Here is a 16377-nt window from a genome sequence, read left to right as displayed (position 1 = left end):
GGTGTTCCACAGAGCGGGTGCCACTACCAAGAAGGCCCTGTGCCTGGTACCCTGTCCCCAATCGCCCCCACCCCCAATTCAAGTCTCACCGTCCCGTCTTTGCGGAGCTTGAGGCAGGAGCCAAAGTCCCCCAGCCGGATATGTCCGCATCGGTCCAGGAGGATGTTGTCTGGTTTGATGTCTCTGTTGGGGAGTGGAAAGAGATAAGTGAGAAAGTCTGGAGACTGGGAAACTGAAACAAGGAGTCCTGGGGAAGTAGAGAGGGGCTCAGTCCCTCCTCAAAGGCTGGATCCTCTGGCAAGGCAGCCAGATTGCTGCTCATGGTTTGTTGTTGTCGTTTAGTTGTGTCTGACTCTTTGTGACCCCCTGGACCAGAGCACACCAGGCACTCCTGTCTTCCACTGCCTCCCGCAGTTTGGTCAAACTCATGTTTGTAGCTTTGAGAACACTGTCCAACAATCTCGTCCTCTGTGGTCCCCTTCTCCTTGTGCCCTCCATCTTTCCCAACATCAGGGTCTTTTCCAGGAGTCTTCTCTTCTCATGAGGTGGCCAAAGTATTGGAGCCTCAGCTTCAGGATCTGTCCTTCCAGTGAGCACTCAGGGCTGATTTCCTTCAGAATGGATAGGTTTGATCTTCTTGCAGTCCATGGGACTCTCAAGAGTCTCCTCCAGCACCAGAATTCAAAAGCATCAATTCTTTGGCGATCAGCCTTCTTTAGGGTCCAGCTATCACTTCCATACATCACTACTGGGAAAGCCATTGATTTAACCATAGCTGTCAACGCTTCCCTTTTTTTAAGGGAAATTCCCTTATTCTGAATAGGATTCCTCGCATGAAAAGGGAAAAGTTGACAGCTATGGCTTTAACTATATGGCACTGCTCATGGTTACTGAACAGCAAAAGAAGGAAGCTCTGCACATGCTCAGAGGCAATGCCATCTGATGCACCACAGGGCATTTCTGTCCAGAGCTGGGGCCCAAATTAAGACCTCCTGCTTTGTTTCATCAGCAGCATTTGGGGCTATTTAGGTGAGAGGAAAGGCACAGAGGAGGTGGTTCTTTGGGGGTCTTTCCTGACCACCTCCTCTCCCCAAAAACATGAGCAGTGGCAGTCAGTTCCCTGCCTCAATGAATAAAAGGAAGATTGGGATTCCAAAGAAGAAAAACATCTCAAGATTTCTCCCCAAAACGGACAAAGTGGAGGCACAGGAACTTCCTGGGGACGGAGTTCCGGAGGTCACCACTGAAAAGACCCTGTCTACAATGTGGGGCATTCTCCGTTAGGGTCCCAAGATTTAAGCGGGTCCCTAGAAGCCTCTGTCGGGGTTTCTGTTGCTTGGGGGATTCCTCCTTTGAAAGCCGCTCCGCCTTCAATACCCCCCAGCACCCCTCCCTCGCTCTGCCCCCACCCCACCGGCAGGCCCCTCTGCATTCCCAAGCCTCAGCCGCTCATGTGGTTTGGAGGGAAGCCCAGCTTGTCTTGCACAGCCTGAGATGAATTAGGCGATTATGAATCTAGGACAACATTTATGGCTGTTTTGGCTCGTGGAGGAGCTCTGTGTGCGAGGGGGGCGCCGGCAGGCCTCATGGACCCAGCAGCTGGGGGCGGGGAGGCGGGCGAGTCACAAAGACTCTGGAATTCTTGCCTGGTCCTCCCCACCCCACAACCCCTCCTGACCCCATAGACGTTCCTCTGCCCCCCTCTGGAGCAGGCTGCAGAGTCAGGAAGGGGGGGAGAGCCTGGCGGAGACCTGCAAACCGAAAGAGTTTGCTTTGCAAGGGGATTACAGCCCAGAAATTCCAGAGGCAAAAGCAAGAAAGTGGGAGGGGGTTGATCTCTCCCCCCCCAACACCCCCCACACGCACTCTGCCTCCAATATTCTGCTTCTTTGAACACTGCGATGGGCAAAGGAGAAGGGATTTGGGGGTTTGAGGAGCTGGCGGCAAATCGGCGTGGAACTCCAAGGAGAAAGCCCCAGTGCCGGGTTCGAGTTCTGCTCATTCTGGAGTGAAGAGCTGGGATTTAGGGTGACTGATTGGGCGGGGGGAAGGTAAGTGAATGGGTGCAGGGAGCCAAAGGAAAAGAAGTGTCATTACATAATAGATTAAATGGTTTTTCAATTTTTCCCTCTCTCCTTTTCTTCCTTTATGTTTCCACTGCCTCCTTATTTTTATTCAATGCCCCCCCAATTGCACCTGAGACTACAACTGCCCTCTGGATCGTTCCAGCGCCCCCCAGGGGATGGTATCGCCCACTTTGCAAACACCAGTCTAGCCAGTCAAAAGCTTTCTGGGTGCAAAGCTGAGCTGGTTACGGTGAGGCCTAGGGAGAGTCCTGAGGGCCACATAAAGAAGGCTAGAGGGCCACATTCAGACCCTGGGCCGGAGTTTCCTGGGGCCTAGCCCAGAGTGCTCTTTCTTGGCCCTTCCCCCCACGAGACCCCCACCTGCCTGCTCCACCTACCTGTGTACGTAACCTATCCGGTGTATTGAGTCTATGGCCATCACCATCTCGGCCAGGTAGAAGCGAGCCATCTCCATCGGGATGCGGTCCCCAAACTTGCTCAGCAGCGTCAAGAGGTCTCCCCCAACATAGTAGTCCATCACCAGATACTACGGATGGATGAAGTTGAGAAAGGTTCAGAAACAGCACCAGTTCCTCCTTTTTAGGCAGCCGTGTTCTCACAGACCAGTGTTTTCCAACCTGACAAGCTCTGGCTGATGGGAATTGTAGTCCAAAACAGCCAGAGGGCACCAGGATGGCAAAGACTGGGGTATCGTTTATCGCAACGCCAACTGCTGTTTGGGGCCCCGGAAACTCAAAGTCCCCCCACAAGCTGCCACAACCAGAGACAGAGGCTGCATCTACAAAGTTATAAAAAAATGCTCTGAGGAAAAAACACACGTTTTAAAGCCCACAATGGAAAATTTCATAGAGTTCCTATCTTAGCTCTACAGCGCCATCTGGTGTCACGGTGTAATAACGCATTTATAACGTTTTATTTTTTACTAATGTAGTTGAGTCCAGGGTTTCGAATCTCAGGATAGCTCAGTTGGTTAGAGCGTGGTGCTGATAACGCCAAGGTTGCAGGTTCGAGCCCCGTATGGGGAAGCTGCATATTCCTGCATTGCAGGGGGTGGAGTCTCAGGGTCTCTTCCAGCTCTATGATTCTATGAAGCCAAAAAAAACTCTGGCAAGAGGGCTGGTGCTTACACTCTGTGTCAAACTGATGCCCACACCTGGAGTCAGTAAAGAAGTTCTGTCCGACCCTAGTTATTATTTTTATTTTATTTTATTTACTACCATTTTTCCCAGCTGTCTTAAAACAACCCTACAAGGCAAGATAGTATTATTATTATTATTATTATTATTATTATTATTATTATTATTATTATCCCCATACTGCAGATGGAGAAGCTGAGGTAAACGCTAACTATAGTGAATTTGAAGGGCTCCGTTCTTCACTTGTAGAATGTGCCGTTCTCTGTTTAGCCTTTGTGTCTTGAAAGTTCAGGGCAGGCTACAGTTTTACTGAACTTAAACTATGTACTGCCTCCACTGAGGGGGAAAAAATATGCCTCTGAATACAATTTTCTGAGGATAGGGCTGTTGTGCTCAGGTCTTCCTTCTGGCAGTTCCCTCACTGCGAGAAGCCAAGTTGCAGGGAACCAGGCAGAGGGCCTTGTTGGTAGTGGCACCCGCCTTGTGGAACGCCCTCCCTTCAGATGTCAAGGAAATAAACAACTATCTTACTTTTAGAAGACATCTGAAGGTAGCCCTGTTTAGGAAAGCTTTTAATGTTTGATGCATTTCTGTGTTTTAATATTTTGTTGAAAGCCGCCCAGAGTGGCTGGGGAAGCCCAGCCAGATGGGCAGGGTATAAATAACAAATTATTATTATTATTATTATTATTATTATTATTATTATTATTATTATTATTATTCCTTGTGGGTTTCCTATATGGGGCATCAGGTTGGCCATTGTGAGAATAAGGTGATGCATTTGAGGAGCCTTCAGTCTGCAAAAAGCTTCTTTGCCTCACAGCTCACGGCGAAAGCGACTTAACCCCCACAGGGGCTCTCCATCGACACTCCTCCCTTTCCCCTCCGAATTAAAAAACAAAACGTTTCGACTCGCTCCAGACATCCCCAAACCACAAAGCGCAGACTCCCCGCTAACTCGCATGCCCAGCAAAACCCTAAAAGGCTAAACTCCGGAGAGAACAAATTTGTCGGTGGTGGTCATTTGGGGGCAGAATACCGCCAGATCTGGAGCAAACTAGAAGGGATGGCAAACATCAGCGTTTTTTTTCGAAACCGGAGGACGGCTTGCCTTTTGAAGTGGAGGCTCTTAATTCCAGACCTGTGTGGGCTGGACATAATCCAGCGAGGAAGGAAAGGCACCCATGTACAGATCTCCCCTTCCTGTTGTTGCTTCTGTCCTGACTTTCTTGTTGAAAAACTGGACTACGGGGCTGAGCCCAGACTCCCGTGTCCTGCCTGTGATCTTCCGCCAGAGTCCCGGTTGCCCACTGTCAGAGACAGAGCACTGGGCCAAATGGATCTCCACTGCGTCTTCTTCGGTTCTTATCTCATACTCAGCAGCCCCATATTGGCTGTGAGTCGTGCAAGACCTTTCTCCCTGATTTGCTAGCCTCTTCCCACCTGACTGGGGAGGGCGGAGCCCTCAGTGGCTGACTGACAGACCAGCGGACTGACTCCAGCTACAAAAGCTGAGGCTGCACAAGGGACTGTTTTGGTTGTGAGTCACAGAAACGTAGACTTGGAGGGGACAAAAGGGGTCATCTAGACCAACTCCCTGCAATGGAAGAATCGTTTGCCAGTTTGGGGCTCAGGATGCCTAAAAGTTATTGGGGTGGGGTATTGCTTTGGGTTATTTGTTCGCCAATACAGTGGTTCCTCAGGTTATGTCCTTAATTGGTTCCGGAATTCCGTTCTTAACCTGAAGCGTTTTTAACCTGAAGCGGACTTTCCCATTGAAAGTAATGGAAAATCGATTGATCCGTTCCAGACGGTGGAAAAACACCCCCTAAAACAGCAATTTAACACGAATTTTACTGTCTAACAAGACCATTAATCCATAAAATGAAGGCAATAATCAATGTAAAGGTAAAGGGACCCCTGACCATTAGGTCCAGGAGGCTTCGCGTTGCTTTCACTGAAGTCAGGAGAGCAAGAGGGATCGGTGCGCACCGATCCCTCTTGCTCTCCTGGCTTCGCTTCGCTGGAGAGGTGCTGCGCAGCTTTCCCTCTCTGCGCAGCATCCCTTCAGCGAAGCGGGAGGAGAAACAGAGCCCCTTCCATTTCTCCTCCCGCTTCCCTGAAGGGGCGCTGAGCAGAGAAGGAGAGAATATTTTATTTCTTGTTCTCCTCCTCTAAAACTAGGTGCGTCTTACGGTCTGGTGCATCTTATAGAGCGAAAAATACGGCACTTAATTTTGTTCGTGCATGTTTCAAAACATTTTTACGTACTGCTTATGATGTATTTTTGTAAGTCTTTTCGTGCTGTAAGCAGCCCTGAGTGTGGCTTTATCCATGGAAAGGCGGCCTACAGATAAACGATGCTGATGACTCACCAGGTAATTCTCGTCTTGGAAAGCAAAGTGCAGCTGGGTAATCCATCGCTTGTCTCCGTTGACCAACACGTCCCGCTCCTCTCGGAAGCAGGAAACCTGAGGGGCGCACCATCGACATCGATTTATTTTCTCAATTCAGTTCACAATTATTTGTTATACCATCTAATTTAAGTTCTTCTTTGGGTAGCTAAGCATAAGTAAAGGAACCCCTGACCATTAGGTCCAGTCGTGGCCGACTCTGGGGTTGCGGCGCTCATCTCGCTTTATTGGCCAAGGGAGCCGGCGTACAGCTTCCGGGTCATGTGGCCAGCATGACTAAGCCGCTTCTGGCGAAGCAGAGCAGCGCATAGAAACGCCGTTTACCTTCCCGCCAGAGCGGTACCTATTAATCTACTTGCACTTTGACGTGCTTTTGAACTGGCAGGAACAGGGACCGAGCAACAGGAGCTCACCCCGTCGCGGGGATTCGAACCGCCATCCTTCTGATCAGCAAGTCCAAGGCTCTGTGGTTTAGGTTGATACGCAGTAGCTTTGCTTCATTTGACTGTTGCCAATGAGAGTGAGTGTTTAGAGAGCCAGTCGGGTGCTATGAGCCACCAAACCTCGGAAATACATTTTTCCTAAAAGGTTTCCACAATTTTGGCAACTAGTGTAAATCGCCTCCTCTCCAGGGTTTTCCCCAAGCAATCGGAGACTGTGTCTGCATGCAGTCAACCTCCCCTCCACTCTCTTCTCATCTCTCTTCTGGTTCTGTGAGTAAAGAGGAGGGAGCTGGTTGCAGCAGGAGAGGGAGACCCCCTTGACTCTTCCCCGGCCAGACTCATCTCTGCCTCTGCTTCTGCCTCTGATTCTGAACTGCTCTCTGTCACAGACTCTCCCTGCTCACTAAGACCTGTCCTCTCTTCAGCTTCTGACACCACCTTCTCCCAGTCTGCTCCCTCTTCTCTCTCCGACCGCTCATTGTCGTCCCACCACTACTCTCCTGGCTCTGTGCCTTCTTCCTTGGTGATTCCCCAACTGGTTCCTCTCACCATTCCTTTGTGTCCAACCAGTCCATGACAAGTCACCTGAGAATCCCACTCTTTTTGGGTACCATCCAAAGAGCTGGTGTTGACCTATAAAGGCCAAACCACCCACACAGGGCCTTGAGGGCACACCTTGCCATACCCACCTCGACCCGCTTCAACATGTCCCATTTATTCATTATCTTCATGGCGTACACCTGGGATGTCCTCTTCAGCTTCACGACCGCTACCTGTGCAGGTAAAATAGGGGGTGGGAGTCTGTGTTGAAGAAGGAGCTGGACTGACACACCCGAGCCATCACCATCATTATTATTATTATAACAGTGGTACCTCAGGTTAAGTACTTAATTCGTTCCGGAGGTCCGTTCTTAACCTGAAACTGTTCTTAACCTGAAGCACCACTTTAGCTAATGGGGCCTCCTGCTGCCGCCGCACCGCCGGAGCACGATTTCTGTTCTTATCCTGAAGCAAAGTTCTTAACCTGAAGCACTATTTCTGGGTTAGCAGAGTCTGTAACCTGAAGCGTATGTAACCTGAAGCATATGTAACCTGAGGTACCACTGTATTATTATTTTATTTATACGCAGCCCAACTGGGGAAACCACTCAAAAACAGTCATGGCTTCCCCCAAAGAATTATGGGAGCTTTAGTTTGCCGAGGGTGCAGAGCGCTGTCAAGGGGCCACTATTCCCTTTGCAGAGCTACAGTTCCCAGGGTGACCCATGAAGAGGGACGGATGGTTAAACCGCTCTGGGAATTGTAGCGCAGTGAGGAGCCGTCCCTGCCGGAACTTTGCCCCAAGTCAGCCTTAGCCAGGCTGGCTGATGGGAGTTATAGTACTCAGGGTAAGACCCTCCCTGCCAGCAGACTGTTCCGCCAGAGTGGTGCATGTTCTAGTTATCTCCCGCTTGGACTACTGCGATACGCTCTATGCGGGGCTACCTTTGAAGGTGACCCGGAAACTGCAATCAATCCAGAATGCGGCAGCTAGACTGGTGACTGGGAATGGCCGCCAGGACCACATAACCCCAGTCCTGAGAGATCTGCATTGGTTCCCAGTACGTTTCCAAGCACAATTCAAAGTGTTGGTGCTGACCTTTAAAGCCATAAACGGCCTCGGTCCTGTATCCCTGAAGGAGCGTCTCCACCCCCATCGTTCAGCCGGGACACTGGGGTCCAGCACCGAGGGCCTTTTGGCGGTTTCCTCATTGCGAGAAGCCAAGTTACAGGGAACCAGGCAGAGGGCCTTCTCGGTGGTGGCACCCACCCTGTGGAACACCCTCCCTTCAGATGTGAAGGAAATAAACAGCTATCCTATCTTTAAAAGACATCTGAAGACAGCCCTGTTTAGGGAAGTTTTTAATGTTTAAAGTTGTACTGTTTTTAACACTTGATTGGGAGCCGCCCAGAGTGGCTGGGGAAACTCAGCCAGATAGGCGGGGTATAAATAATAAATTATTTTTATTATATTAATATTATATCTGCAGGGCACCAGGTTGGCCAAAGCTGCCCTATGGTTACCAGGAAGGGCCCGATATTTCAGCGTTGTTTTCACCTGGACTATTGAAAAGTTTGCCCCACTGGCTGTCTGGTACCGAGGGCAGCTGATAGCAGAGAGTGCCCCCCAAAAAACCAGCACAGTGCCCTTCTCACCTCACTGAAGGCTCCCCGTCCAATCACTTTGAGGATCTCGAAATCGTCCCGTTGCAGCCGCAGCGCTTTCAGCCTGGAGGTGACTGGCTCCGCTGGTGGGACAGAAAAGCAAATTATTTTGAGGGGGGGCAGGGAGGGGAAAGAAGAGAAACCCAGAAGGGCAGAATGGCAGCTAGGAGGGTTTTAAAGGATGGCCACCTACTTTAGCCAAGAAACCTGCATTGCAGTGTGTTAGACTAGATGACGTTGGGATACCTGCCAACTCTACAATTCTATGATCTGAGGCCCTTCTTTGTGTGCCTTCTCTGTGTGAGGTCCAGAGGGTGGCAACACAAGAACGGGGCCTTCTCTGCAGTGGCTCCCTGTCTGTGGAATGCTCTCCCCAGGGAGTCTCGCCTGGTGCCTTCATTACATTTCTTAAAAAAAAAAAAATATTAAGCAATTTCAACATTACAAATTATCAGACCATATAATCCCATACATTTTCCCCCTTCCCCCCTTCCATCCCTCCCTCCCCCATATTATTCTCTGCATGTTATAACATTATACATATCCTTGCCTTATCTATCATATAATCGACCAATAAATTTGTGGATGTTTATTCAAGACCTGCCAAGGAGTCCCGATCATTTTGTTTTGTTTTTTAGATAATTTGAAAAAGTTCCCATTCTTCCTTAAAGTCACAGTTGTCCTTATCACACAGTTTGTATGTCAATTTAGCCAGCTCTGCGTAGCTCATCAATTTTTCTTGTTCTTTCGTTGGGATTTCCTCATTCTTCCATCCTTGTGCTATTAAGACTCTTGCCGCTGTTGTCGCATACATAAAGAGATTCCTGGTTTTTCTTGACTGGTCTTGTCCTACAATCCCTAACAAAACCGCTTCTGGCTTTTTTTACAAATGTCATTTTAAACATTTTTTCCAATTCATTGTATATCATTTCCCAATTTTTAAAAAATTTCTCTGCATTCCCACCACATGTGATAAAAAGTCCCTTCTTTTTCTTTACATTTCCAACATTTGTTTGACCCGGTTTTATACATTTTTGCTATCTGTACTGGTGTAATATACCATCTGTACATCATTTTCATAGAGTTTTCTTTCAAAAGAGAACAGCCTGTAAATTTCAAATCTACATTTCAAAATTTCAAATCTTCATTACATTTATTTAGGCGCCAGGCAAAAACGTTCCTCTTCAACCAGACCTTTGGCTGATTAATATTCTACAGCCTTTAAAATCTGGTTTTGGTGCTGGGGGGAAGTTATTGTTTAATCGTTTCTGTTTTAACTATTTATGTGTGTTTTTATATTATGTTTTTATCTTGTGAACCATCCTGAGATCTTTTGATGAAGGGCAGAATATAAATCTAATTAATAATAATAATGGTTGTGTTTAGAATAATCTTGTGTGTAATATAAAAAATACAAAGTGAGACATTAAGGAAAGCCAAAGGGAAAATATGAAGAACAGAGGATCTGACAAACGGATGATTAAAAACGTGTGAGGCAAACGGTGGAAGTCTTTTTTAAAAAAACAACACTTTATTTAAGGTAGATAAGGACAAGATGAAATTATACAATTGAATATAAATATAGATGGGAAACGGCTATGTATGGTGAATACTTATCTACTTTAAAAAATTTTAACCTATGATCTTTTTCTTTTACTTCTTTATTTTTTTATTTGTTCTTTTTTCTGATATCTTACCTATCATTTCACTCCTTTATTGTGAATAGCATTTTATAGAGGTATAAATAACTGTAAATATGAAAAAAGTATTCTCTGATTTTTTTCCCTTGGTTATATGTATTTTCTTTTCTTTTGTATTTTCTTTTGTTGTAAATATGTATGTTTTCTAATTTGTACTTAATAAAATAATAATAATAATATTATTATTATTATTATTATTATTATTATTATTATTATTATTATTATTATTATTATTTTATTAAGTACAAATTAGAAAACATACATATTTACAACAAAAGAAAATACAAAAGAAAAGATAATAATAATAATAATAATAATAATAATAATAATAATGGCTCACATCCACACTTTGTCACCCCTCTCCTTCCTTCTGCCTCTCCCCTGCCTCACTTTGCCTAACGATAGGGCCGGCTCTGTGTGGCACAGCTGCTGAAAACCCAGAGAATTTAGATCAACAGTTATTTGAAAATGCAAATAAAAAAATAATTGGGGAAAAAGAGAGCCCATGGGGTGTAGTGGTTGGAGCGTCACACTACGACCTGGGAGACCAGGGTTCGAATCCCCCTACTCGGTCGTGAAGTTCACTGGGCGAGACCTTGGACCCTGCATCTCTTCGCCTAACCTACCTCACAGGGTTGTTGTGGGGAGAAAATGAGGAGGGGTAGAAACACGCCCCACCCACCACCTTGAGCTCCTTGGAGAAAAAGGTGAGATGTAAACACAATAAACAAAAATAAAATAAACTTAGTGCCCTGGCCAAGTTCGGATGGGCATTATCTAATAAATAATTTTTGTTTGTTTTTACACACATTTTCCAACATAACATCCTTTTAAGCATCATTTCGAATTTTTGGGCTATCACTGCCTCAGACTTCCTTCAACCTCGACCGATGTTTTTCTAAAGCCTTTCTAATTATGCATTTTGTTTCTATAGTTACTGCTACAAACTCACATTTCCGATACATCTATTCTTAATTCTCCTCGCAATAATTTATAAATTACAAAACTTATTTTAACCCTACGAGGGATGTCAATGGATTACAACTGCAGTCGAAAACTACTTCCATTCCTTTAGGAAAGTCTGGTTCTGTGGGCATTGCCGTCCAAAAAATAAATAAAAATAAATTGAGGGCACCAGGTTGGCAGAAGCTCATCAACCCCACATAACGCAGGCAGATGCGCTCACGTTTATTTTCGTGCCTTAGCTACCCTCTGGCAGATGGTCTTTCGGATGAGCAAGAAGCGGGGAAATAATGTGGCATTTTCGAGCCCACCTGCTATAGCCTCCGGACCGCCTAGGCATTGGCCTGGGTCATATTAATAGCGGGCCAGAGCTTCCCTTATAAGCAACGCCAACTGTGGGCAGGGGTAGCATGACTCAGAGGTTTCTCAGAGAAGGCCCTGTGCACCACCAGAGCCCTGAGCGCATGCCTTAAAATAAACTGTGCGGCCAACTGGTGGGGTGGGGAGGTCACGTGACCCGGCGAGGGGGGTCAGGTGACCTCAGCACTTGGCGTCAACCGGGTGACTCAACCGGCGGCAACGACGACGTCTCAGAGATGTGGTGTTTGGGGAAACAGATAGCCCCTGAGCATCTCGAAAGCGATTTCCTCACATGGCGACGGAAAGATGAAGCAAAGAGATGCTCGGGGAGAGATGCAATCGCCGCCGCCTTGGCAGGGCGACAGCTGGAAGTCTCAAGGCGGGGAGGGAGAGAGAAACAGCTTATAAATAGCGCAAGGATGTGACCCAGGAGGATGGAATGGGGTTTGTTTGGGGAGGAGATTGCAAAAGACTTGGGGGGAGAGGCAGGAGGGGAAGCATGGCATGCTTGGTACGCCCGAACGTCACACGCCCTAAAAAGAGCCTTCCTAAAGGTAAAGGGACCCCTGACCGTTAGGTCCAGTCGTGGCCGACTCTGGGGTTGCGGCGCTCATCTCGCTTTATTGGCCGAGGGAGCCGGCGTACAGCTTCCGGGTCATGTGGCCAGCATGACTAAGCCACTTCTGGCGAACCAAAGCAGCGCACGGAAACGCCGTTTACCTTCCCGCCGGAGCGGTACCTATTTATCTACTTGCACTGGTGTGCTTTCGAACTGCTGGGTTGGAAGCAGGGACCGAGCAACAGGAGCTCACCCCGTCACAGGGATTCGAACCGCCGACCTTCTGATCAGCAAGTCCTAGGCTCTGTGGTTTAACCCACAGCACCACCCGCGTCCCTAAAGGTAAAGGATCCAGCCAAAATGGCGCCTTTTCATCCTTCTTAGGGTGCCGCGATGCCATTTTAAACAGCGATGGATTCCCCCCCAAAAATATACTGGTAGCTGTAGTGTGTTAAGGGTGCTGAGAGACACCCCTATTCCAAGAGCAGTTTAACAAACCATCCCTCTTCCCAGGGGGCCTTGGGAATCGTTGCTCTGGAAGAGGAATAGTAGTCCTCCACAGAGACGCGGGTGGCGCTGTGGTCTAAACCACTGAGCCACTTGGGCTTGCCAGTCAGAAGGTCGGCGGTTCGAATCCCCACAATAAGGTGAGCTCCCATTGGTCTGTCCCAGCTCCTGCCAACCTAGCAGTTCAAAAGCACGCCAGTGCAAGTAGATAAACAGGTACCACTCTGGCGGGAAGGTAAACGGCGTTTCCATGTGCTCTGGTTTCCGTCACTGTGTCCCATTGGGCCAGAAGCAGTTTAGTCATGCCGGCCACATAACCCGGAAAGCTGTCTGTGGGCAAACGCCGGCTCCCTCGGCCTGAATGCGAGATGAACGCCGCAACCCCATAGTCGCCTTTGACTGGACTTAACTGTCCAGGGGTCCTTTACCTTAGGGGTCCTCTGCTAAATGTGTGGCAGCACTGGGGTAGCACGGCAGAACAACATATGCTAAGACCTCAGGGTATAGGGCGGCATATAAATGCAAAAAATAATAATAACATCAATCCATAATGTCTACCATGAATGCAGCAGGAAGAACATACTTCAGAATTACACCCACAATTAAAAAAAAAAAAACCAGTGTAGAGAGGCTCTCTGTCACACAGGGAAGATTTTCCGCCACTCTCATGCAAGCACAAAGGGCATCTTTGATCCCTGTGTTTGCCACATTAAAAAAAAAATGAATTAATGCTCCATCGGCTTTGACAATGACCCAACATGCAGACAATCTGGGGCTGTTTGTTTTCAGCCGGGAGAAATGATTGGGAAAGCATAAGTTTTCTGCGTACCTCCTACTAATGCCAGGGCAGAAAAGGAGAGAGAGTGTGTGTGACACTGGCAACCCTACCCCTCTGCCAAGGCAGCCAGAAGGGCAGGAATCGGGGCAAAAGGAGCCTTATTGGATCAGACCAGAGAGTCCCATCTAATCTAGGATCCTGCTCTCCATAAAATACCTCAGGGGAAGGTGCAGAAGCAAAGCAGGAAGGCAAGAATCACTTGAATGCGTTCCTTGCTCCCCAGATTCCAGGATTCAAAGATAGACTGTCTCTGAAGCTGAAGGTTCCACTTTGAGTTTTCATGACTTGTAGCTATCGATGGAGACATTTCTCTCTCATACGCGCATGAAGAACCTTGTACCCAGCATTGCTCAATGCATTTTTAGAAGGTGCCGCCTGCTGTCGATTCAAAATTGCATCCCACCGTACCCAAAAACTGACAGAAACCTGCTCCTTGATCTCAAGAACCACATCATTTGGTTACGGCGTCTTTAAAGGTAAAGGTAAAGGGACCCCTGACCATTAGGTCCAGTTGTGGCCGACTCTGGGGTTGCGGCGCTCATCTCGCTTTATTGGCTGAGGAAGCCGGCGTACAGGTCATGTGGCCAGCATGACTAAGCCGCTTCTGGCGAGCCAGAGCAGCGCACGGAAACGCCGTTTACCTTCTCGCCAGAGCGGTTCCTATTTATCTACTTGCACTTTTGACATGCTTTTGAACTGCTAGGTTGGCAGGAGCAGGGACTAAGCAATGGGAGCTCACCCCGTCACAGGGATTCAAACCACCAACCTTCTGATTGGCAAGTCCTAGGCTCTGTGGTTTAACCCACAGCGCCACCCGCATCCCCAAGGCGTCCGAATGCACAGAGGTCACGGAAACCACTTCCCAAAATATTTTGCCAATCCTCCAAGTTTCCCTATTTTCCAGGACGTCCCTCATTTAGATAAGTTGTCCCGGTTTCTGATTTGATCCTGCTTTTCCTTAGGACGTCCCCATTTTCACTGGAGAAACGTTGGAGGGTATAGAGTTATTTGACTCCCGAGCTGTCTGAAGGCAATTCTGCACAGGGAGAGGGTTTTTTCTTTTAATGTTTTGTTATGTTTTGATATATGTCAGAAGCTGCCCAGAATGGCTGGGGCCACGGTAAGATGTGTGGGTTATAAACACTAAAAATATCATTATGGAATGGGACGCCCCTATTTTCATCGGAGAAAGGTTGGAGGGTATGATATAATATAATAATAATAATAATAATAATAATAATAATAATAATAATAATAATAATATATTTATACCTCGCTCACCGGCCAGAGCTGGGCTCAGGGCGGCTAACACCAGTAAAATTATAATAAAAACATAATAGGAAAAAAAGAGAGAAAACAATTTAAAATACAGGTTAAGATGCAATTTAAAATGCAGCCTCATTTTAAAAGTAGCCCATAGATCAAAACCATAAGGGGAGGGACCAAAGGCCAGGCGGAACAGCTCTGTGTTGCAGGCCCTGCGGAAAGATGTACAGTGGTACCTCAGGTTAAGAACTTAATTCGTTCCGGAGGTCCGTTCTTAACCTGAAACTGTTCTAAACCTGAGGTACCACTTTAGCTCATGGGGCCTCCCGCCGCCACCGCACCGCTGCTGCGCGATTTCTGTTCTCATCCTGAAGCAAAGTTCTTAATCTGAAGCACTATTTCTGGGTTAGCGGAGTCTGTAACCTGAAGCGTCTGTAACCCGAGGTACCACTGTATAGCGAGCGCTTTTAAAGCCCACCGGAGCTCGCTCAACCCATCACCGTCTCTTGAACCTGCAGAAGTTGTGGCGCACTTGGCCTCCCCCAGCTGCGCATGGTGGCCCATCAGAGGCGCATTGAGCCTTGTGGTTTGGGGTGGTTCGGCTGTCTGCCTGGTGGGCTGCTTCCAGCTCAAAGGGATTTGTGTATCTTTAGCCATTCAGCAGCAGAGGGGATTTCGCAGTCCCTGCGCCGCTGAGGCAGAGAAGAAGGTCAGGCTCACACCCTGAGCAGCTGTTCCTCCTCTCTTCCCTCTGGACCTGCCGAAATATTGCACGAGAAGGACTCTCACACATGGGGCCTTGACCTTGGTTGCGTCTGGGGGAGAGCGGCTGCATTTTGACGCCCCGGCGCTCTCCGTCCGAGACTGGCCCTGTTCCACCGGCTTTTCGAGAGGGAGTGAAATATTATTTGCTTGGGTAAATATATTTATTTGCCTTCAAGGCATTGTTCAAGGAGCAGGACTGGAGCCAGGTTGCAGGTGGCGTGGGGTAGAGAGGTTAATTTGCTCTCTGGCAGCTGCTAGACTTGCAAGATATTGAACCAGGAAAGAGGTTTGTGTGCCCACAATGTTTCAGTGTGCAATGCGGGGTAGAACATGATAGAAGCTTATAAGATTATATATATATATATATATATATATATATATATATATATGTGAATGGAAATGGTTTATCGAATATTTACAGATAAATTATAAACAGGTAAAAACATTGGCAGGATTTTCGTAACAACCTGCAGTTTTAGAAGAGTATATACTTTAAGAAGACGAAATAAATGAGCAAATTAAATTAATGTGGATATGCAGAAGATATTAAAAACAAATTTAAGGAACCGCAGAAAGAGGAGGGGTGGAAGTCAAGTTTGGAAATGTCAAAGGCTGAGGGCCTTCTTGGTAGTGGCACCCGCCCTGTGGAATGCCCTCCCACTAGATGTCAAAGAGAAGAACAACTACCAGACTTTTAGAAGACATCTGAAGGCAGCCCGGTTTAGGGAAGCTTTTAATGTTTAATAGACTACTGTATTTTAATACTCTGTTGGAAGCCACCCAGAGTGGCTGGGGAGGCCCAGCCAGATGGGCGGGGTATAAATAATAAATTATTATTATAAAATGAATGTAGAATTAGTGAAATGTATAAAATTAGTGAAATGTATAAACTTGAAAAGTATAAATAAATAAATAGAATATAAAAAAGAAAGAAGCTTATAAGAAGCTTATAAGATGATATCTGGTGAGGAGAAAGTAGAGAGCATTGTTTTTCTCCCTCTCACATCTTATTAGGCGAGCAATAGATTCAAGCCAGAAAAAAGAAATGATTACTTTGCACAATGCAAAGTTACCTTCTGGAACTCCCTGCCACAAGATGCATTCATAGGCAATGGCTTAGAAAGCTTTAACAAA

General features: G+C 47.1%; 1 protein-coding gene across 6 annotated transcripts in view; it reads right to left on the bottom strand.

The window, feature by feature from the left end:
- DMPK (DM1 protein kinase) overlaps nucleotides 1-16377 on the bottom strand; it is a 49654-nt gene that overhangs the window by 14041 nt on the left and 19236 nt on the right. For all 6 annotated transcript variants that reach the window (XM_081922038.1, XM_081922039.1, XM_081922040.1 and 3 more), the window contains exons 2-6: nucleotides 8277-8368; nucleotides 6770-6853; nucleotides 5599-5694; nucleotides 2465-2613; nucleotides 90-183 (exon numbers count right to left, since the gene is read on the bottom strand). In XM_081922038.1, the coding sequence (XP_081778164.1) occupies nucleotides 90-183; nucleotides 2465-2613; nucleotides 5599-5694; nucleotides 6770-6853; nucleotides 8277-8368 (515 nt within the window). The remainder of the gene's footprint in view (nucleotides 1-89; nucleotides 184-2464; nucleotides 2614-5598; nucleotides 5695-6769; nucleotides 6854-8276; nucleotides 8369-16377) is intronic.

Source organism: Podarcis melisellensis (assembly GCF_964234715.1).
Source record: "Podarcis melisellensis genome assembly, chromosome: 8".
Lineage (NCBI taxonomy): Eukaryota > Metazoa > Chordata > Lepidosauria > Squamata > Lacertidae > Podarcis > Podarcis melisellensis.
Note: the sequence above shows the minus strand (reverse complement) of the source record. Positions and strands in the feature narration are given on the sequence as shown.